The 25,201-nt window shown below is 36.6% G+C and overlaps 1 protein-coding gene across 3 annotated transcripts in view; it reads right to left on the reverse strand.

Moving 5' to 3' along the window:
• ZMYM2 (zinc finger MYM-type containing 2) overlaps positions 1-15,787 on the reverse strand; it is a 69,727-nt gene extending 53,940 nt beyond the window's left edge. The window contains exons 1-5 of one of the 3 annotated variants that reach the window (XM_074159265.1): positions 15,708-15,787; positions 13,521-14,377; positions 5,577-5,862; positions 2,041-2,206; positions 1,009-1,221 (exon numbers count right to left, since the gene is read on the reverse strand). In XM_074159265.1, coding sequence (XP_074015366.1) covers positions 1,009-1,221; positions 2,041-2,206; positions 5,577-5,862; positions 13,521-14,370 — 1,515 coding nt within the window. In that variant the 5' untranslated portion in view covers positions 14,371-14,377; positions 15,708-15,787. Of the gene's footprint in view, positions 1-1,008; positions 1,222-2,040; positions 2,207-5,576; positions 5,863-13,520; positions 14,381-15,707 lie in introns of those variants that run through there. The other 2 variants (XM_074159275.1, XM_074159285.1) reach the window with 2 other exon arrangements.
• Between the last annotated feature and the right edge of the window lie 9,414 nt (positions 15,788-25,201).

Here is a 25,201-nt window from a genome sequence, read left to right on the forward strand (position 1 = left end):
GTACACCCTTTTCTCTTGGATCATTGTTTTCTTAAAAATGGAAAGAGATGAAGAAAGAACCCAAAGCAACGTGCAGCACTAGGGCCACTCACATATTCAAGTGTGAACTTCAAAATCAGGTATTTCTTGCCAGTAAAATAGTACTTTCATATTTTGTAACACTATCCTACAAACTCAGAGCAAAATGTACCAAGCAAAAGAAAAAAACCGAATTCTCAAATTGTATATCCTCCCCCAAAATATTTAATATTTCAGAGATATGCTATTATACCATAAATACTATAGTAACATTTAAACCTTTAACAATGGTTAAACCTAAATAAAAAACCTTTACACCATTAGCAATGGTTCAGAGCTAAGGTGTCTCTATAATACGTAAAAGACATCAGCATCAGATTTATTGAATTGGAATTATTTTTAACCACAACTATTACTATCTTAACAGTCTTAAGAACAAATAAAAACCAAACCAAATAAAGAATACGAAAGCACAAAATTTAAGATGCAGAAGGATGAAAGTAACAATAAATTTTGAAATCCTATGCTGTACGGTGAAGGAGATTAGACACAGTACAGGTAAAGCAGCCGATATGTAATCAGTTAGAGCATTCTCACAGCTATGTCTAATCTGTAAAGTCTGCACATTTTTGAATGTTTCGATTGCATAGAAACTAACTTTTGTATCTAAAAAGAGAACATCACTTAAGGACCAGTAAGCCTGTATGTCAGGCTTGCTATTAATATACTCATAAGTGATAAGTCCATTAGAAATAGAAATTTTTAACAGAAAGCTTAATTTCAATGATACTTTCATTAATAGCAAATAGCTATTACTATTACAACATTAAAAACAAGCCAGTAGTAAAAGGTCCCGTCCAGCTAGTTTGGCCTCACTGGGATTAATTTAATTTTTAGAAGTCTTTGTTACTTAAGACTTTAATGAGAAGTAAAACCATGTTATGAATAACAGGAGTATTAATGTTTATTTAATTTTAAAGAAGTAATTACCTGCTTGTATTCACCAACGCAGTTCTGACAGCAGAATCTTTTCTGCTGACCATCAATAATAAGGATATTGTTTCCAGCTCCTTTACTAGGCAAATACTCCCCGCAGTGCTCACAGCAATTCATTATTAAACCATTTGCCATCCTGTATCTATTGAAGCAATGGTCACTGCACAGCTTATGAGTCATATTTTTAAAGCTAACTTCATGACGAATCTAAAAAATAAAAATAAATATAAAAAAGTATTCTATCACCACACAAGCACAAAGTTACCTGAAACTACTAGACAAGCCAAAGTCTTACATTCAAGTATAGTAACTAAAATCAGATTATACTAGCTCACTATTTAAGAACAGATATGCTTGAAATGACCATGAAATACAGAAACAGAAATTGAGTGTTTCTGTTGTCTTCAAAGTTCTAGAAAAAAAAAATCTTGGACCCATTTGCTTTTGTAGGCTAGAAGCAAAGATCACAGGGAAGGATGTAATAACTGCATATTAGAGTAGGTCAATTCATGCAATTTTATAAAATACTCATTTTGCAGGCTAACAACATGGTACATAAAATAGTAGCCTGAATTATGGTGGGTCCAGTAATGGCATCAAAAGTAGTGCATTAATGAGAATTTAAAATCATGTATCTCTACAAACATTTGCATAATCTTTCAAAATATACAGGAAAAAAGTAGGTAAATCTTGACCTTTTTCAACAGTAATTCTTCTATGTGGGAGATCTGGGTTATAATTACAAGATTCTACACCTAATAAAGATTGTTCACAGTAGCTACAAGGTATCAGCAAAAGCACTTCAAGTTTCTGAAACAGGAATCAAGTATTAACCTCTGAATTCTTTCTTACTTCAGTTGCTCTTCATGAATATTAAGCCTGCATATCTTAATAACTCACTGCATATGAAAATACTGAATCAGATTTTAAGTTTCCTTATTTCCAGTCCTCTTATTTCAGAATGCAAGTTATTAATAGTGTCATTATTGAGAAAGATAGGAGAAAAAAAAAAACAGTCAACCAGACCTCAGTTAGTTTACCACAGATAGTGCATCTTGATTTATTCAAAACTCCTTTCGAGGGATTCTGTTTATCTTCATAGAAGGATAAACATGATGTACTGCAAAACTCCTGGAAAGACTCACTTGAATCAACTTGAGCAACAATGGTACCTTTCATTGTTGTTATATCTCTGAAAGACAAAAAAAACCTCTAGTGTGCTTGTGCATAAATACATATAAATACATACATATATTTAAACAAGAACCCTTTACATCTTATAACATTCGTTCTTCCTTTTAATGTATACATTTCAAACTGGTTTGGTAGAGGTACAGTTGTTAGTCACATGTCAAACACTAAGTTTAATAATATTTTTACAACTACTGTAAGTACTGCAAGTACAATATCTTTCCTGTGTAAAAACCTATTTTGTTTGGATTTGAGTTATTTTTTTCTGTTAATATTATTCTAGAACTAAGTGACTTCAACACGCCATTAGGCACCTGCTGTGGCAAACTCCATCTTACACAAAAAATTAACAGAGCAAATTTAAACTAGCCCTTTTGCAACTTACCACAAAAACTATACTTAAGTTTCATATGAAAAAATCAGCTTTATAGTAAAAGGTCTTTATTTGTATATAACTTCACTGTTTCCAATATTAACCCCAGGACAGAATGAGGGGAGTAGAAAAGGTTGTTTTCTCATACTTTAATATAACCAAAAAGCTTAAAACTCTACCAAAAACATGCCTAGAAGTTTTATCACATAAAATTTTTAAAAAGCTGATTCCATCATTACTGTGAAGTTTCAAAGCACCTAAACAGTTCACGCAGTTGCCCATGAAATCGCATCAATTTAATGCATTAAATCAGACAAGGAACCATTAATAAAACTGATTTGAAATAGAACAAACCTTCTTCTAACCAAACTGACTTACACTGTTTTTCACTGAAGCCAATTCTAGACTTCCTTGATTTTCAATTGTATGTTGCACACGCTGCACACTTAGCAAAGCTACTAACACCACACTTGTCAGCACACCTTTGTCACCCGGTCTCTCAACCCTCTGAGGTAATTTCTAAGGTAGTTCCACTCTTGATCCCAAACTACCACATACCATAAACTACAAGAAGCAAGGAGAAGAAATAAAAGCCTCCCTCCTTGCCCTCCAAGGAAAAAGACTATTATTGACATACATGAAATGCTGTTGGGCAGAATAAATTAAAAACTGATGAGGGAGAATAAATTAAAAATTGATTGGGCACGTCTGATCTCTACTGACATCACAATGGGTCACCAGTTGGAAGAGATATGCACCAGATACCCATATCTAGGAGCCCTAAAACTAGGATGAGCAGAAAACATTAGAAAATGTTTTCCTTAGAGAGACTTTCTTGAAAAAATCAACTTGTACCACCCCTGGTTATTAACACTTGGCAAGCCTGCCTTCTGCCATCAAAGGAAAGTCAGCGGATTTTGGCTTGCCCTTTGGCAAGCTAGTAAGGATTTGTGCTTGGAAGTGTTACCACTTCTGTTCTGCAAAACAAAGCCAGAGCTCCTGCCCTGAGGAGCCCACAGTTTCTGGCTGGATTCCACCAGGACTTATAAACACTACTAACTTGTATGAAAGCACATATTAACCTGCATCAAAGGACACAAGTGCAAAGTCAAAAAGAGTAACCCAAGTCAATAAAAATTAGAAACACTAAGGAGGAGGCCAGATGTATTTCCTTCTTACGATAATTCCTATGCTATTTATGTAGTTACAAAGGTTAAGAAGAGTGCTAGAAAAGGGTTTCACAATAAAATATGTTAAGAATTCTGACTTTTCAGATGGGGTTATACAATTTTTTTTAAAAACTACTGTAGGCTTCACTTTTTCCACTTAAAGCTGAGCATTACCTCTGGAAGTCTGACCTATGACATATCAGCTATTATTTATCCAATCTACATTCAAAAATCTCTTAGATTTTGCTAGAATTCCCTTATTCTTTCGCTGAACTGCAATCTGACAATATTATGTCTGCTTCAGTAGAAAAAGAACACAGAAGCAAGTATGGAGCAAAGAGTACCTGGTTGGCGACCACCAGGTAGCAAAAATTTGGCAATAAAGCAAAAAAAGAAAAAAAAGCTGGATAAGATTGGGCTTCACACCGAAGCCATCCTACAGAGGAAGAATTTCATGCATATACTGCCTTCTATTTAACTGTGATCGAGTAAGCAACTGCAATACTAGTGGAAGAACAAAGATAAGCCACCTCAAAAATTGTCAAAAGTGATTTGAAGGTTCTCTAGAAATCAAATACACTAAAACTATTTTAAGTAACCTCAAAAGCTAGAAAGAAGGTATTTTCCTCATCATTCAAAAATAAAGCCTTTTCATTTAGGACAGTGTATGTAGCCTCTTAAAATACACAGATAAGTATTTCCAAAGTTGCAAGACAGCATGGATTTAGCTATGAGTTTTCAAGGTTTCAGTCCGAAATAAAAACATTAGACTAATCTCCATCTTACATATAATGTAGCTAGCTGAAGATGGTAGTCACCAGATTACACTACGTTTTTTAGAAGTATAAACATGTACAAGCCAACAGAAAGAGTACAGAGTGCTTTTAGCTAGCTCTGCAGAGGCAAGGGTTGAGAATTCGAGCCTTTACATGTATTTTAAAAAGCTAAAATATGTTAAATCTGCTAGGTTTTCTCCAAAGCATACATTAACGAAGGCAATCTTTACTGCAAGCCTTTAGTTCAGCAAGAATTCATCCTTTAACCAGTGTCATTGGCAGGGTATACTGGACTAGTGTGCACTGAAAAAAATATGAAGTGCAAGAATCTCAGTACACTCAAAGAAAAAGATAGTACAGCTGTTTTTGTATACCTAACACTACACTAGTACAATTATGGAATACTTCTCTATGGCCATATTAAGTTTGGGAAAAAATGAAAAATTACAAGTCAAACCTAATCAACAATTTAGAGAAAGCCACTTCTAGGTATGCTTGTCACTCCCTCTGTACTGCTCACTCTTCAGCTTCAAAAGTTGCCCTTAACTATGGGGAAACTCTAAGGCTTCTTTTCTCCCCACACTGCCAACAGTGGAAAAGCTCACAAATTTCTTCCAGCAAGTATCAGTTTCTGCTTTTAGTGACTCTTGATTTTACACCTTCACCTACCAAAAAGAATGCTTTCTATACAACACAAGCTCCACTTTTTTTTTTCCATAAAGAACTTTGTATCTAAAGAACATATCTTGTCCCAGGATATATTATAACTTGGACATCTTATCTTTATTTAAAAAAAAAAAAAAAAATCAGTAATTTTAGAGTACTGGCTTCATAGACACAATCTGCCATATCCTGAACTAGAAAGCTAGTATACTTTTTATTTTGTTGCTGACACGGTGAATTCAACATTTCTAAACAACATTAGAAGTATATAAAGTACTTGTGTAGTCAGATTTTATATCATTTAACAAAGCAATTCTCACACACGCATGAGAATCTTGAGAATTACTGGTTTTAGCACCTAATATGAAAGAAAAATAAAGAATCCCTTACTTTCTGCACATAACACAAAGTTTCTTTGGAGTGGGTTTGTGTGAGAATGATGAGAGGCAGGTAGTAGAACAAAAAAGGTGAGCTGATCCTTTTCGCTGATACGCAGTCTGTCCCTTTTGTAAAGGCTTTTTGCAGTTTGCACATGTGACTTTAACCTGTTTAGAAGGCTGCTGCTGGGCGGAAGGCTGGAAAATCTGTTTAGGAAGTGATGCTACAGGTGACAAGGAATCCACACCTGGTTGCTTCTGATTTCTAGGGAAGGAAGCTGACTGGGATATCCAAGAATCTTCAAGACAAAAAAACCAAACAAACATAAGAGTAAGTGAACAGACATGTACATATATAAAATAATATTCATAGATATATGATCATAAAATAATTTTTCTGTTGGAACTGACAATTAACAGGAGAAAGATGTTATTTTAGAAATTCAGGTTTAAAGTAAAATGCTGTTCGATGGTGCCACTCTCCACTGTTAAAAAGCTTCAGAGTATGAACAAATTTCAGGATGGTCCCAACCTGCATCTAGGGACAAGTTTTGCAGACCTGAATTCACTTGCACTGGGTTTGCAAACTGGCAATTTTATCTTCAGACAAACAAAACTGAAATTACCAACTGCAATTAAAAAAAAAAAAAAAAAAAAGGCCAACAAAGAATATGAATTTCTAAACTAAGGTCTGAGATATAAACGGCAAATTTGTAAGAACATGACATCTTAGATTTTCATTAGTTATTTTGTTCTAAAGCTTTAACAAGCATCGTGTGTCCAACCCCAGTGATAAACCCTAGAGCTGGGCATCCCCATACTAGTTTCCTAGTCTAGCCTGGAGCCAGAGGCTATACTGCAGTTTGAGCTCCACATTTGGGATCTGTATTTACGTCATTGATTCCTGTAAGAGTTCTTGTTTTTCTCAATAACCTTTTCAACGGAATGAATACCACTTAATGTGCAAACTGGCAAAGTCATGAGAGTTCCAAGTCTTCTTCAGTAGAAATCAATGAACCTAGAAAATAATATTTCATTAAGTTCTGGCAGTACACAAATCCATGACCCTGTGTTTCACATTCCACTAGTCTTCCATCTGAATTTTCAGACAACAAACTACTATGAAACCAAGAAATTAAGTAAAACTTTTTCTAGAACAGAAATACATCTAGAAAGATGACATGCTTCTGTTAAATTACACGCTTGCTATCATGATCGGAGCAGAATATACAGTTCTGGAGGAAAAAAAAAGCCCAGTAAAATGTGATTTCTAGGCTTTTCTCTGGAATTTAAGCTTTCATTTTAAATATTTGTCACCAGAATTTAGGAACGTTGAGCCAAGAATGCCAAGAGTGATACAGTACTCAAGCATGAATTAAATCCTGAATAGGAATTTCCTTCCATTATTAAAAAAAAAACAACCACAACCAACATTTACACATGTTTTCACTAGTATTTGTCAGATATCCCAAATACTGTCACAGCACTTGGGGCTTACCTTTCAAGCTTTTTACTCCCAGCATCTAGAACAGTACTTCACTGTCACTTAATGAATAGCAAACACCTGGATAAATATTACTGTACTTGGTAGTACTTGTACTACTACTTTTAAGTAAAAAGTAAACACAGGTTTTAGTGTAACTAAATAAAAATACTAAAGCCTTGAATGTCTTACTGCAGCAACTCAGTGTATTTCTGGAGTGGCATTACAACTAGAATTAACAATGAAATATAAGAAAGATTATTTTAAATTCTGTAACTTTAGATAACAAAAACCTTAATCCATAAGCTTCAGCAACTGCCATACCTTAATCTTAAGGGACACTATCTTGGTCCATAATAATTTATTAAACAGAAGGCATCTTTTTCTCATACTATTTTCTGAAGTCCTCTTTCTGTTTTATTATCATCATATTCCACCACATAGTTTTAAAATTCATTTTAGGATAAAGTTCCCAGAACCCTTGTTGCAGCAACAAACAACATACATTCCTTAGCAAATAGAAGACTGTCTTCCGGTGTGACTTTGTATCTGTCAAGGATGTTCTACTTCTCAGACGTGTAAGACACTTCAGAAATTTACCCACCGTAATACTTGAGGGTAAATATAAAAGCTGAAACAAAGAGGTGAGGGGAAGGAGGAAAGGAAGCAGAATAAAACACATTCCTCTTTAAACCATTAAAGAGGTTTACCTTTGAAAGCATGAGTATCCATACCGACAAACTAAGATATGTTACCATAGTGCTTAAAGTTAAAATTCACTTGACTACCCTCTTCAAACTTTTTTATACTATTGCCTACTACCTCAGATATATTTATATCCTGGTACCACCTTAAGACCTCAAAACATTTTGAGATTCTCCTCCTTTCCCACAGGTTTCAAGTGGGAGCACACCGTATCTCTTACCAGGATTATGCAGCATGTGCAGTAAAGTTACACATGCTTATAACCCCAGTAGGGCTCAACTGCCTCTCATGAGAACTTGACTTTTCCAGGCTCATTTTTGTTTAAAACTTTTACCATGACTTCCCAGTACCTCATTAATACTACTTCAATATTTCCTTAGTACCTTAAGGCTTCAGACAGCCTCCCTTAACCGACACTTTGTTGCATTTCTCCTTCCACAAATATACCACAAGAAAGACCATCTTGCCTTTTTTTTTTCCTTTGACTTCTTCCACCTAACACCTTCATAGGCATTATTTTTTACATTGTGACTTTTCTTCACATCTCACTTTTTAACCACGTTACCTCCTCCACTTTATGTTCTCTGCAAAGGATGTCTAAAATCTGTTTTTCATGTCCTCAAACTGAGAAGGTGTATCACACTTCCTTAGTTGATTCTGGACGAGTTTCATTGCCCTTCTGTCTTCATCCCCCAGGTTCCTATCCGTAATTCTTTAATGGCCAAGTTTATGAGACTGTACAGTTCCATTTTCAATTTCTTCAGTTCTTGCTGGAGCACCTCTTCTATGAAGACAAGCTGAGAGAGTTGGGCTTGCTCAGCCTGGAGAAGAGAAGGCTCTGGGGAGACCTTATAGCAGCCTTCCAGTACCTAAAGGGGGCCTTACAGGAGAGATGGGGATGGACTCTTTGTCAGGGAGTGGAGTGACAGGAGTTCCAGTCCAAAAGCACTTGAAACTCATCTACATGGATTTCTGTTCACCTACCTGGATTTCTCCAAGATCTCCGATATGGTCGCCCCCACAGATTCTTGCTGCTAAACTGGAGACATACGGATGGATAAAGAATTGACTAGATGGTTGCATCCAAAGAATTACAGTCAATGGCTCAATGTCCAAGTGGAAATCAGGAACACGCTGTGTCCATCAAGGTTCTGTATTAGGACTGACACTATTTACTATCTTCATCAACTACATAGACAGTGCGATCAAGTGCACCCTCAGCAAGTTTACAGGTAACAGCAAGCTGAGTGGTGCAGTTAATAAGCTAGAGGGAAGAGATGCCATCCAGGGGAACTTTTGGGCTTGAGGAATGGGTCCACATGAACCTCATGAAGCTCAACAAGGCCAAGTGCAAGGTCTTTCACCTGGGTCAGGGCAATCCTTAATATCAATACAAACTAGGGGATGAATGGATTGAGCGCAGCCCTGCCGAGAAAGACTTGGCGATACTGGTGGATGAAAAATTGGAGATGAGCCAGCAATGTGCACTTGCAGCCCAGGCGGCCAACTGTTATCATGGGCTACATCAAAAGAATTGTGGCCAGCAGGTCGAGGAAAGTGATTCTGCCTCTCTACTCTGCTCTCCTGAGGCCCCACCCAGAGTACTGGTCCAGCTCTGGGGTCCCCAGTACAAGACAGACAAGGGCCTGTTGGACAGGTTCAGAGGAGGGCCACAAAAAAATGATGGAAGGCTGGAACACCTCTCCTTTGAGGAAAGGCAGAGAGGCTAGTGTTCGGCCTGGAGAAGAGAAGGTCTACTCTCTGGGGAGACCTTATTGCAGCCTTTCAATACATTAAAGGGTCTTTTAAGAAAGATGGAGATACACATTTTACCAAGGCCTGTAGCAACAGAGCAAGAGGCAACAGTTTAAAATTGAAAGAGGGTAGATTTAGGTTGGACATGAGGAATAACTTTTGATAACGAAGGCGGCAAAACACAACATTGCCTAGCAAAGCTGTGGATGCCCCATCACTGGAAATGTTCAAGGTCAGGTTGGACCAGTCTTTGAGCAACCTGATCTAGTGAAAGATGTCCCTGCCCATGGCAGGGGACTTGGATTAGGTGGTCTTTAAAGGTCCCTTCCAACCCAAACTGCTCTATCAAAGGTACTCCAGTGCTTACATTAGGTTCTGAATTAATGTGCTGGACAGAAGTTTCTCTGACATGCACCTACTGCGTCCCATACAGTGGAGTCACTTAGCCGAGGGGAATACATTAACACTGATTCAGAAGAAATCTTCCAAACCACATATAGAATCATTTAGGTTGGAAAAGACTTTTAAGATCATCAAGTCCAACTGTAAACCTAACAATGCTAAGTCCACCACTAAACCATGTCTTCAAGTGCCATGTCTACACATCTTTTAAACACCTCCAGGTATGGAGACATCCACTTCCCTGGGCAACCTCTTCCAATGCTTAACAGTGAAGAAATTCTTCCCAATATCCATTCTAAATCTCCTCTGGCATGACTTGAGGTCATTTCCTCTTGTCTTATCACTTGCTACTCGGAAGAAGAGACCGACACCCACCTCGCTACAACCTGTTTTCAGGTAGTTGTAGAGAGCAGTAACGTCTTCCCTCAGCCTCCCTTTCTCCAGGCTCTGAGGGAAGTTCTCTCCAGTTCCCTAAGTCATTCATCTTAAGACTTGTGCTGTAGACCCCTTACCAGCTATGTTGCTCTTCTTCAGACACGCTCCAAAACTTTAATGTCTTTCTTGTAGTGATGGGTCCAAAACTGAACACAGTATTCGAGGTGCAGCCTCACCAGTGCCGAGTACAGGGGGATGATCGCTTCCCTAATCCTGCTGGCCACACTACTTCTGATACAAATACATATAACATACTTGCCTGAGCCTCACTATTGATCTACTATTTTTCTAACAACATGTAGATGTCACATGTCCCAATTCCTTTCTCACTAGACGAAAAAGTAGTAGTAACAGGAAACTATACGTGCTTGCATCTTCAAAGCTTCAAATCCTCTATACAGGAAGTAAACATGAGTAACAGGTCTTGGTCAAGATGCAAGCTAGAATGTCCTAGCAAGGTAACGGACAAGTTCTGAGATTTACAAAACTGCTCTGTGAACTGATGTATTAAGTCCTTACACAAAGTTTTGACATTCACCAAATGCTAGCTAGAAAATCCGTACGGAAAGTTGTAGTATCTGAAAAAAAAAGTTTGCTATCCAACTTCTTACAGCTTATTTCTGAACTATAAGCAGCATTTTTCAATCTATGATCTTCAGATTATATAAATCAAAGCATTTTTATCATCAGTAGGCTTAAATTAACTAAACAGGAGTCTCCACCTCCATTTGAAATATTTTAGAAATCTGGAAATCAGAACAGATGGAACACCACTGATCCAGAAAAGATGAATCTATCCTTAGCAACCTTCGACTGGAATTTTGTAGAAAATATTAAACATATGTAAGATCGAATGCTTCCTGTCATATTATCAAAGTTTCCAACAGGCAGGGTTAACTTCTCCTGACAAGATTTTATAGAAGAAAAGGAGGCAACTTCCAAGGAAGAAGAACAAAATTGAAATTTATAACTTGAAAACCCTTCCTTTCCATCTTTCTAAGTACAAATATCTGTAAATGATCCACACCTATCATGTTTCAGGCTTTTTCTTGTGTAAAAGCCATTTCCACTATAGCTGTCTTCCTTCTTTCCTCCTCATTTCTTTTTTTCTAATTTCTCTCGTTTGGTATTTGTCTCCTTCTCTTTTACCTGTGGCAGCCCTTCCTGCTTTCTTTTAAAGCTACTGCTCTTTATTTTTCAAAAAGACAGACCACAGCCATAAAAAATAATATCCTATACAACCTGAAATACATCTCTCATATCCACTTCTGAGTGAGTCATCTTCATGAAGTCCCTGAAAGGACTCCCAGCCACTACCCCTGTCTCTCTGAACTCAATCTATTTCAATACTGCCATGGTCCCAGCCTATAAGACTTCATACCGGCAAAATTCAGGCATGTCTGTTAATCACACCAAAAAATAAAAGTTCAGTAGTTTAAAGCAAAGCACTTGCTGATTTTCTTAAAATGCACTTTCCCTGAAAAACAAAGGCACTACTTTAAGGTAATATATGCTTTTAAGTTATCATCCATGACTATTTGACCATCTGAGATACAATAATCATACCCTATGTCTAAGGGATCAATTAGCAATAGTGGGAATTTTGGTTTTAAATGATTGTCCAGTGACAGAACAAGAGGAAATGGGCACAAACGTGAATATAAGAAGTTCCACCAGAACATGAGGAGGAACTTCTTCACTTCGAGGGTGGCAGAGCACTGGAACGGGCTGCCCAGGGAGCTGGTGGAGTCTCCGTCTCTGGCGACATTCAAAACCCACCTGGACAAGTTCCTGTGCAACCTTCTCGACGTGGACCTGCTTTGGCAGGGGGGTTGGACTAGATGATCTCCAGAGGTCCCTTCCAGCCCCATATCATTCTGTGATTAGGAACTGAATTTCTAAATTATTCAGTGAGACAAATACAGTATAAAAACTTCCCAGATTTCAACTTCAGAAGTCAAATTCTGAAACCAGTTTCAAGATTAACACAAAAATCCCACAACCTAATATCCGACTTAAAGCTTAACTTCATACTGCCATTTCCACAATACAATATGAAAGGTACTAAGACTTTCACAAAAGTACATTTGGTAATATATAACGAAATTGAAGAACTGTGCTATTTAAATATTTGTTGAAAACCAGGTTAAAAAAAAAATAAACCCATGTGTTTTAATCAGCTTACGAGCAAATTAAGAAATCGTGCATTAACAGATGTCTACTGCACCTAGATTCTACTCATTTTAAATTTCCCTTTTAAAATGACGCTAACTAGTCTTAAGTTAAACCTGTAGCAAAAGTGGTAATTTGGCTTTTTTCCCCCATTTCTAGCCTAACAAGGCAGCAGAGTACCAGTGTATGTTGGAACCTGGAATGTTTTCAATTGGTTATGTGAAAGCTTAAATTCTGCAGAATAACAATTCCGAAAACCATTCATGGCTGCTCCATCTGGCTTTTAGGAATACCTGTGTACTTGCTAAATGAAGAGACAATACACTGCTATATACATAGAGAACAAAACCAGACAAATCAAACAAATTAATATTGTATGATACAAATACATATTATCACAGGAGACCAAACAGCAATTATAAAGTGTGTATAACTAACTGCAGAAATACGTGAGTCCACAAGTAACTCGGACCCTGTTTTGTTGAGCATTGTAAATACCGAGAATTGCATAGTATGCATTGAGTTATGACAGCTACCTACTTACAGCTTAAGATCAGACTTTCAGGTTTTTTGCATGTCAAATAATATGCAGATGGCAAGACAATAATATTTAAATTAACTGATGCATTACACTAGTCATAGAACTGCACAAAAATGTACAAAACTTAAGTAGATACACTCACCTTTACTGGTGACAGTTAAAGGGGTGCCCTTAAGTCAGAAAGAGAGCTTTGCTTTAGATATTTACAAATACTTGTGTCTCAAAACATCTGAAGGTACCACTAACTGCTAAACTGGGGAATTTTACCTACCTAACACATTATGTCATTGAGGATATTTTATTCTGGAGTCACAGATAAGGTTGTGATGGGGATAAAGGGAACGGAGATCTTCCATGTGAATTAAGCTAAGAAAACTAAGCAGTGCCACTGCCAAAAATATTTTAATCAAACATTATATTATTTGTTTTCAGCTCTTAAGAAAATGCTCAGAATTGCAACTTACCAGGATTATGATGAGTCACAGATTCTCCATTTTGAAATACATCTCCAGCCACGTTCATTCTACCAGGATTGAAAGGTCCTACACCAGTCTTGGTCTGTGAAGTCAAAGATGGGGTGTATGTTTGCATATTAACACCAAAATTACTTGACTGCAGTCCGTTAGATACATCTCCCAAGTTGGCATTCTGCAGTGATGTTACATGTGTAATCATTAAGTTCATGTCACGCCCTTCAGCATTTTCTAAATGACCATCACTCACAGAGCTCATAGCACCTGTTTCTAATGTAGTAACATTAGCAATCTGAATTTCAGAGTCTGGTTCTGTGGTTATACCACTATTACCTATTCCTGAATTTACCTTACTTCTTGAAAAACTGGAAGCTGAGAATTCCATATCGTTGGTTCTATTTTTACACTCTGGAAGTCTTCGTTCATTAAAACTGGAAGCATTCTTCTCTTGTCCTTGATTTGTTTCCATGTCTTCTTCATCATCAATAATAATAGTTTCACTTATACTCCCCTTTTGAGAATTTATGTCTTTTGGAGGAGGAAGCATTTTACAATCATTCCCTTGAAGTTCTTCATTTTTTGATGATGTAAATGCAGTGTTCCTTTGATCTGCTATCAGTGACGTAGAATTCTGCGGAGGTTGTATAGGTTCAATAAAAACTACATCATCGTCATCTTCTATAGGTGAGTTTTGGAATTTATTAGGTCTAGAAACTAAAGAACTTGGTGGACCTCCAAACGTATTTCCTACATTTGCAAGACCTGCTGCCATGGTGGTATTCCCTAGTAGACCAAGAGTATGTTCAGAGAGTTCTAATCCTCCCAGAGGACTCGTGTCCATTCCAGATCTGCTGCTTAAAGAAAAACAAAGCAAGAAAAAAACAACACACACAACTTCAGAATAACATATACTTTCCAATAACAGTTCTTAAAAATAACTACAGCATTAATAGCCCCTGCTTTTACTTTTTTCTTTATATTATCTCAGGAAGAAAACGACAAAGTTTCTCTGTGCTCTTCTTTGAATGTCTTAATATTCATTTACTTTCTAATCCTATACTAGCAAAAAAATATTGCCAGTACCAACATTTTCCACACAATAGCTACACATCATTATGTTTAGCAATACACACATGCATACACATGTCGTGACAGAACTTTTGATGGTATTTATTAAGCGATCCTGATTTCTCAGTCCCTTTCCCACCCAGATATGTACACAATGATCCTGTAACACTGCTTTTCTTAGACTGCAAAGTATGATCAAAAGTTAGACATGCAGAAAGAAAATTTGAATTCCTATTAAATTTCATTCCCATTAGAAATGTTACATAGTTTCAATATCAATAATTTATACAATAGAAGACAGAAGGGTATATCCAAGTGTCTAGCCAGAAAAAAAAAGGTAACATCATTTCCCATATTAATAACTTTGCAATTCAACCGATTTTCCCGCAACCCACACTGCCAAAGCTCCTCCTTACATGGCCCCAATATAACTGGAACACAGAAGTAAGCAAAAGAGATGTGGAAGTGCTGCACGTGACAAGAATAGATATATTACTGAACAGCAGAAGGTGCACAACCACCTCTCATTTCTAGCCACTACTGGAGGCAGCTCATTTGAGGTCCTGACTTACTACCTCATGTTCCACTGCAGCTTTCAACAACCTTATCTCTTTTCTTTTTAACAGCAAGTGATGCTTCTTCAAGCTTCTTCCCAACAATTTCTTTGCCTGGGGGGATTCTGTTTGCTTTTAGTAATTGTTCAGTTTGGGGAATGTGCTGTTTATAATTGCCAATTCTACCATGAATTAAAAAAAAATTGTAAAAGGCAACCTGGACACATGATTTCTGTACCTGCAATTCCAAACTGTTACATAATCAGTGCTAAAAAAGTAAGATCTCTCTAAAAAAAATCTGTACTAAAAAAATCAGTAAGTTCAATTGATCTTCATATAAACAACCAGAAAAATACAGACATAACTACATGATAATTTGGGTATGGTCTTGGAGTATACACTACTTTGTGACAACACTGAGCTTTTGTGAAAGGCTAGAAAGTAGCTTTCTGTGCTTTTCTTATAAATCCTTTATAAAAGAAAGGTAAATAAAAGAAGTAGAAATATCCTGCTCATCAATACTTACCCATCTAGAAATCCACTGCAATCTGTTTACCTTAATAAGTTGCTCCAAGAGTTTTTATTTTCTTTCCTGTGGGGAATCTGCTCTTCTTGTATCAACTTGCTGCCTTCCACAAAAGCAGTGTTCTGAAACAGGGTTAAAACAAACATTAGATATTCTCAACAGTTTCTTCATCTCAAACCTCTTGTACCAACTATGTTTGTTAAACTGACTTCCTTCTAAGTTTACAGTTTAAGTTCAAACCTGACTTTTAGCACTATCATCCTAAAACGTTAGAGAGTATCAGCCTATACAGTCATTGTGTCACTATGACTATGTCACATCACATTCCCACTATCCTTTGTTTGGTACTTTATAGACAGATGGAAAAAAATACAATGTTTGGTAAGAGACAGACAGACATAACTGCAATTAAGTAATCAAAGACTAGAATTGAGAAGTATACCTGTAATAGAACATTAAGGAAATAAATGGTTCGAGTAAACTAAGCTATCAAGAAAAGAAACCTTACCAGTTATATTTCTTTGCTTTTTATCATGTCAACCTTGATGCTTGTAGCAGAATATACTATGCTAAAATTAAGATATAGCAAAAGGAAAATTACAGAACATACATTATATATTAGGCTTACAATGCAATATAAACCTTACATTGCTAGTAATTTTCAAATTGTATATATGGACTGCAGTGATATTTAGCACAGGTTCAGGCATCCATACTTATATTAACACATGTGAACATTCACAAGAGACTGAAAATGTTCGAAGTTCAAGCCTATATTTATTCTTCAGGTTTTATAACAGTCATTAGCTTTCCCACACTTGGCAGCATTTTTAAAATAGAAAGTCTCAACTTGTGTAGTTATCTACTGTTTGAGGACAGCCCTTAAAATCCCCAGACAGTAAAGAGGCCCAGAAGAATAAAGCTCAAATATTCTTCTAGGCATTTACACATTATGCAAGCCCCCTTGTCCATTAACTAAGTGGCAGCAGGGAAAGAGGGAGGGAACAAGAGGCAGGACAGACCAAAGAGCAAAGCTGTGAACCAGATTAATCCTAGAAGAGAGGCGACCACCTTTTAATTCCTTCATATATTAGCCTTACAGCCAAATGCCATTATGTAATAGCATCTGAACTGCAATAACGGTAACATTCAATTGGAACGAAAGAGGTTTTCTTACCAAAAAGAATTGTATTATCAATGCAGTTGGTTTGTGCCTCCCTGGAAATCAGTCAGTTACACTCAAGATTAATTTAATCCAATATTCTCTTTTATCTATCTTATTTTTCCCTCTAGAGCTGAATAATTCAAAGTTAGATTTCCCTACAACTCAGCTTTTGCTGAAAAGAATTCATTCACTTCACTGATTCTTACAGTTTCCTAGGTTCATTCCATGTATTTTCTTTCTCCACAAGGACAAAAGCATCAAAAGCACATAAAGCTTTTAATAAAGTTTTAAATATACCTGAACAGATGGGAGCAAAGAAGAAATGAGACTATGCCAAGATGATAACTCAGGTCTGACTCAAACCTTTGCTATTCCTATTTTTACATATCTTTAGTAGAAAGACTTGGCTGTATTATAGTACATGCATAGAATATGTAGCAAAGGTAAGACCCAAAACATGTATGTTTTTGCCTAACTATATTTTTTTTCCACAAAGGCTCTTAAAAAGGTATTGTAAGGTATGACATAAAAATAAGAAAAGTTTATGTGCTTAACTGTTAGTGCACAGTCATAAGTAAAATCTGCATATATTCCCTTACAAATATCATCTCCTACCTCTACAAGACTTAGCAACAAAATTGTTTTGCAAAATTTTTGGGGTAAAGTAGCTTGTTTTCTAAAAAATGCTAGTATCAAGAAGAAACGCAAAAAACTACATAGTCAGTATTTCTGAATGAACAACTACCAAAAAAGGAACAATCTACAGAGTGAAAAGAATAGGTGTAGAATGGGAAACAAGGAAAGACCTCACATATCAACTGTTAACAGCAAAAGATGCTTAACAATAGAAATATAATTGATAGAAACCTGTAAGATTGATTAGACTCATCACTGGATGAATTGTTGAGACTTTGAAAAAACCCAACAAAACACAAATTGATGAGACCTAGTGTGCAGAAAATCCATGTTCAATATAGCTACAGAACAAGCTCAGGGCTTTGTGGTAGCACACAGGCACCAAAATTATACTTGGATGAAAACAGAAGCGCTACCAATATACAACAGCCCTTCCTGAACAAGGCTTTGTGTGTCCTCCTTTTAAATTAGGCTAAATGACTCATCTATAAAAGTCTTCATGCTGAAATAAATTACAATCCCATAGCTATATTCAAGGTTTAATTGATGGAAGAAATAAAAGGCAAAATACAGGCACTTCTCTAGAAGGATGGCAAATACTACAGCTTTTAAGACAGCCAGCTAGGTAACGTTCCATAGGCCAAGTCAACTCCACTGTTGAATGATAAAATAGATTTTTAAATTTATCATGAACTGCAGAAATTGAGGTATGTGTTTACCTTATTAAAAAAAAAAAGTATCAACTCTGCTTTAACAAAAGCAGAAATTAGAATTTGAAAGCCTTTAGTAACATCTGGGATGAAGGTGACAGAAGAGCCATCATGGTTCTGTACACTTGGACTAAAGTCACAAAAATCAAAAGGAGTCACTGAAATCTGGCCAAAACCACAGTTCCACCAATATGGGGCACTTGAAATGGACATCATTTTCAAAATGACTGTTTCATTACAAAAGTAGGACCAGCATGTGCAAGTGCTTCCATAAAGGCTAGAAGCCTAAAAATAAAAAAAGAAAACTTGAAAGACTGCTTTTGAGAGAATATATAACTGAGACATCTTCAGAAGTGAATGCATGAACAAAATTCAAGAGTATTATACTAAGGTATAAACACAGGAACAAGAAGAGTGATTGATTTGCCCCAGTGAACGAATACTACTTTCTGCTAGGAAAGCACAATATCCTAACTAAATTATTTACGTCAACAGGTACTGTGATACATTTAAATTCCATATCCAAACTAGAAGAAATAACGTATTAATGGCATACTATCAATCACTTTCACTCAACAGTGACAGCACATGTGAGATAAGGGGAACAACAGAGACTGCAAAGTAGTAACTGAAGACTTCAACTACTGTTGTGCAGACCAAGGGAACAAGGCAGACAAAAAAAACCCACCCAAAAAACCCCAAAACCCACAACCAACTGCAACCAGCTGGAAGAATAACAAGAGGAAAGAACCAACTCCTGATCTAATTCTAAGCAACACAACATAGTTCAAGATGAAGTTATCCAAATAGCACTCCAGAAAAACATATTTAAACTCCCAGGGGAACTAAAAAAAAATAAAATATATATATAAAAACATCATTTCACATCAACATTTCACTTCCAAAAGGAGAACATAAGTGTGAGAAATGCAGTTAAAAGAAAACAGAATGGAGCAGCTAGAAGAACAAAAAGCTTCTTGAGAGCATGAAGGCCATTTAAAACCTCATCATATTAAGCATATGAGCAATCTACAAACACCACAGAAACCCACAAAGACTACTATAAGGAAGTCCCTGAGCTTAAAAGATGTCAGAATTGTACTAGGGGGAAGTTTTATATACACTTGTCCTAATAGTTACCTTTTGCTGGACATGGTTCAAGACAGGCTACTGAGCTATGTCAGAGCAAACGTTTGTGAAAATGATAATTCTTGCCAATTTTACAAACAGTAACATTTTCCTAAAGAAGAACTGTACCCAAGAAGCCTGAACCAAAGCAGAAAACACAGAATAAATTCTTTGCATTGATGTTCAGTAAGGAAAAGATCAGGGAAGAGCACATCTAAGCTCTCTTTCTAGGGGTCAAGTCAAAGGAAAAATGTCATATCAAAGTGCTAATAGAAGAGGATTTTAGAACAAATCACTAGGGCCACATGGCATTCATTTCAGATTTCTGAAGACAGTCATAAATTTTATGCTTCAGTATCTGTAACCAATTACTTAAGCAGAAGGTGATAACAATTACCCAAATAATTACAGACTATAGTCCTATCTCCATCACTAAACAGACTGATATAAACTACAGCAGAATAAATATAAAAAAGAAAAAATAATATATGTGGAAAAAAATTAACATTTCGCAAAGAAAAGTTCATGCCTCACAGGACTACTGGAGAGATCTTTCGAGGGGTTGACCAACCCCAATTAAACTGGTATATAGCACTTAAGACTTCCAAACGGCGTTCAAGCACATTCCTCACTAAAGACTGCAGTGGAAATTATCCATAATAAAGATTTGAGAAAGGGTTTTCTGGGGGATTTGCAACTATTTAAAGAGAAAAATATCATACATTTCTGTTATCAGAATAAAGAGAAGTTACCAGGGGGGTTCCACAGCAGCTGAAAACAGAAACTGGTTGTAAAGAACTACAAAAGGATATCAGAGTGCTGAATGCTCAGACAGTACGGCAGGCAAAATCACTAGCGATAAATGCAAGGTAACAAACAGGGAGAAAAGGCTAACTACATAAATAGAAACTCCTCTAAAATGGAAGTCTGAGATCCAAGCTGCAATTCCTTCACTCTTTCAAATCTACTCAATCATCAACGACCAAAGAGGAAAAACAATATAAAAGAAGAATCAAGAATAATACAGAACACAATTGTCACTATATACACATGATGCTGGTGAACTATGTTTTTTACCATGAGATGTTCAAGTGACCACCTTTTGATGGAAAAGGGAAAAAAAGAGCTGAGTTATGTGAACGATTTATATTAAAGGAAAAGCCTTCTCGTTGGAAAAGACAGACAACTCAAGGAAGACGATAAATCTGCAAGGAAAAAAAAAACCAAATGTAACAGATAAATAGAGCACTATGCCCAGTGTCTTACAACACACAAACAAGAAGGTGCTCAGTGAAACGATTAAGTAGTTTTAATAATCTATTGTGCAGGAAAACACCTTTTCTTCTTACCTGTGAGAGTCACTGCTGTAGAAGGCTACAGAGGCCAGAAAAGCAACCAGTTCAAATAGGGATTGGGCAAACATGAAAATAAATGCACTGCTGACTGTTAAACACGGTGGTCCAAAGGCAACTCTACAGAAGTCCTTAGCTGGCCAGCTGCTGAAAACCAGAATACACCTGCAGAAAAATCATGCTGTATCTGCCAAGTTTCTATTCATATACACCACTGTTGCAAACAGGTTACTGAGTTGTCTACTAACCTAGTACATCAACTAATCTAACCTAGTGGAAGAATAATAATATCCTTACATGCAAAAGTAATGCCACTAGCCTCATGGAAGCTTTACCCACTTACCCAAAATCTCAATTTTGACCTACTGCTGTCAGGTTGACTTCAGTTGGGTGATGGGTGTCCCCATTTAGGGCAAAATAATCAGGTAAGAGACTAATCTGAGCACATCTCAATGGTCTGTGAGGCTATGCAGTTCTAATCATCAATTCCTGACCCTGACATTTCTTTGACCATAACATCATTTAATTCCTTAATTCAGCCACTTCTAAGAGTTCTTATCCTTCCTTATTACAGAAAGTCACTTTTTATCACTTGACTTTTGTTAAGTCTGATGATCAAAAACTCAGTCTATTGTAAAGACTGTATACAGCTATCATGAAGCTCTCTAGCTTAACAGCATGCTGCCACATCTTGCTACAACTCCAGAACATTCATCCCCTACACAACCAGATGCAACCTACATACCGTGGCTTTCTTGGGGCATGAACCATCAACTGAACCCCAGTGGCTTACCCCAGTATGCCACAGTTCACCCCAAAAGCAAAGTAAACAACTCCAATTAAAATCACCTTTAAGTACCTGTTTTACAGTTCAGCTGAGGCAGTCTACTAGCCCAAAAACCCACTCGTAAGGACTGAAAAATGCTAGAAAAGCTGTAGTAACCCAACATTTTTAAGGGTTGCAATTTAGGCCAAGTTTAGGCTAAATCTGAATGCTGCTACTGCAGTCCAGTCTCAATTTCTGTAGTGAAACACATATACCGTGTATGGACAGACACCTACCTATGTGAGTAGAACTCCATGTCAGGAAAGAAAAAAGAAAAAAAAAAAAAAAAGGAGTTGTAGTGCCCTTCTGGGTCATCAGATATAATTCTTACCACAGGCAACCAGAAAATAAAACCATTTTTGTTGAATATTCTTACTATAAACTTTTAGCATTTTTGGTTTGGTGGGGTTTTGTGGTTTGTTTTTTTTTCCTCCTTATATCCTTTCTGAGGGTTATCTATTCATCAGCCCTAGCATTTTAGGCTCAGATATGTGGTGGCTCTGATTTACTGTCAACTTTTACATCTCTAACGAGTTTTAACTAGGTAGACCTTCAGAAGTGCTACTAGATCCACAGACCCATTTTGTTATGCTATCATGTGGCACAGCTGTTTCTGCAACCACACACAGAGCCAGACTAAAGTTGATCCAGCTGACAGAGACTTTCCTGCTGGAGTCCATTCCAGCCAGACCAGTTCCCCAAAACAAAAAAAATCTCTGTGCAACAACACTAACAGCTGTGCCTGAACATAACAAGGTTAGTGCCACAGCTCTGAACTTCAGTGTAGAGATTGTTTTAGCAGACAGAATAGTAGCAACAAGCCCATAGCCACAGACTGAACTGCACTATCCTGACATTAAATACTGCGTAACACTCCAAAACGCACATGCTAACTGACAAGCAGCAACAGACTGAATATTAAAGCATGTGTACATCCACCGGTCACCATCAGTAGGGTATCTGAAATTTGTAAGCTTTAAGCAAACCTGACCTTCAAGGCCACAATGACACAACTACTTCCTCAGTCTACCAGCTTCACACACCAATCATGGTAGTGGGTTCAACATAAATACTTGCATACTTTGGGCTAAACTCAAGTGCAAGTATTCACAACACCAAAATAAAAGAAGGGTCTTTCTTAAAACATTATACAATTAAAAAACATTAACCAAGAGTCTGAATAATATTTAACACCAACCAATCAATATATTTATATTGTTGTTTTTTCAGAACACAAGTAAGAGCTTTCAGGAACAGGATACTAAGTTTAAGTCCACAAATCTAATCTGTCCATTGTCTGCCTACCACCATTACTGAGGTCTCATTACTTCAGCATAGAGACACTACTCCAGAATTCATTTTCCGGTAGGTTTGGAGCTGCTTGAAATTTCATTTTTCCCCCAGATTTTCAAAGCAGTTGCACAGATTAAAGAAGTTAGCTTGCTAAAAGTCATTATGTAACACCCAAAATGTGTTTGTTACGGTGTTTTCAGGAAATTTAAGAGAAAAGCATATGCACACAAAGACCTGTAACTAAGATCAGTAAAAAGCAAAGGTCTACATCATGAAAGAAATAGTTTTGAAGCAGTTGAGTCAGTAAGTTTTGGGTTTATTCAAAAGAGAAACTATTTACACACAAACTAAAGCTTACCGCAAGTTTGCATATTTTCAGTATCTCCTGCGTATCTCAACTGCACTGCAGCCACCAGTGTTGGTGTGAATGCTGATACCTGGCTTCCAACTAATGTTTCCTGGAACATTTTAATACCTTTACTTAACACCACCTCTTCCTTGGGTCTTCCTACTCAACCAGCACTAAGAATTGCTTCCCTGTACGCATGAACAGAATGAAAATTCAGGGTCAATCCCAAACTTGATTCTATTCATAGTCAATCTTGAATCCAAGTGTATCCACCAAGCACCTACCATTTTCAAGATTACTCATAGGGGAAAAAGCAGCACTTGACATGGCAAGTCATGGCAAATCAAAATCATAATGTTGAGTAAGTTTGTATAAGTCTTAGGGCAGCCATACCGACATGTATCCCCCATACACACACTTTCAATGAATTCCAGGGCTGTTTAATCATGAAAAGGTGCTGATCAGCAAGAACCCAGCACCACTTCTAGCCTTAAAAGCCATTCCATGTAATGTGGCAGACAGTAAATTTTACCTCCTTACTACTCGAGCAGCAACATGCTGCTTAAGGATATCCTTTATATATAATGGAATAGAAAGGTGAAACAAAACAAAGAACCCAAGGACCCACAGAAGGAGTTATATCTAAATGCTTATCTATTACTTATAGCCAAATGCATATCTATTTCCAGGAAAGTAGGTAACATGAGACCACAGCAACAGACTTGAAAGATGACCTAAGTGGAAAGGGAGCAGTACAGTAACAGTAGAGAAACACTATGCTGAAGATATGAAAATAGGAAAAGGGCAAGTACACTGTAAAGTAAAAATAAATAGTAGAAAGTGGCCTTAATACAGCACTGAAAGAGGCCAAGTTGTTATTTGACATATCTTAATTTTTAAAAAATGTAACATTTAGTAGGAAAAAAATACATACTGAATGGCTAAATCAGAAACAGATCTGAGAATATAAAATTATTTAGATGTCTGGACTGGGCAATGGAATATAGACCAGTAATAAATGTCAGTGGGTCACAGCACACATTTCAAAAACATGCCTTCCTCTTCCTCCACAGGGACCAATGAAGATTAATTGAGAATTCAAATCTATGAAGTCCCTATCTTTTGCTACCATTCAATAAATTAAATTGAGATAGCAATACAAAAAATGTATAATCCTTTTAAAACAGCATTTAATTATTACATGTTCTAGGATGCAGAATTTGATACATACTAATGAGAAAAGGCATTATAACTAAGCAAATATTCTACTTCTCTTTCATAAGAGATATAGTTGCATTGGCCATACTTTTGATACAACTGTATCATGATTAGTGACTACACTAATCTGTGAGCACCTAACATACACAAATATAACGCAATCTTTCAGATTTGTAAAGTTACAAGAAATTAGGGGTACAGCCAATAACGTATAAACCAATAAAATCTGAAAAAACAAGCACAGACAGGAAAGAGAAAGAGAAATCTCAAATGCAAGAGGATAAGCTCTACTAGATCTAATGCATCCTGTAGAACTACACATTCAAAACCAGACCAATTCATTAACTACAGTAATGCTGATTCTGTTAACCATCCTTTTTAAAATACTCTTTAAAAAAAGACAGTACATTTAAGGCAATTTTAAGAAATTATTTTAAAACAGTATTTCATGCGTTTACATTTTATTAATAATTTTACCCAAACAGCACAAATTCTTAATTTAGTGTTATGAGGGGGAAAAAAGTGATCAAATTAACTTAAAGCACTGTATATCAATGGAGAGCATCTTTCTGGTGACTAAATGATGTCAGACTTAGCTTAAGCACTGTAAATTTAATAGAATGGCTGATGTTGGAAGACATCTCTGGGTATCACCCTATCAAATCCACCCCAGCTCAAGGCAGTAACAAATTAGAAACGAGATCCATCTTTGAAGTTGTCACATTGTTAGGGTCATATCCAACAGAATTCTGAATATCTATCTATAGGAATACAGATTTCCCAGGCTCTCTGGACACCCTCTTCCAACGTTTTATTACCTTAGATACTCAGAATTTTTCTTGTTGCA

Source organism: Numenius arquata, chromosome 1, assembly GCF_964106895.1.
Source record: "Numenius arquata chromosome 1, bNumArq3.hap1.1, whole genome shotgun sequence".
NCBI classification, from domain to species: Eukaryota; Metazoa; Chordata; class Aves; order Charadriiformes; family Scolopacidae; genus Numenius; species Numenius arquata.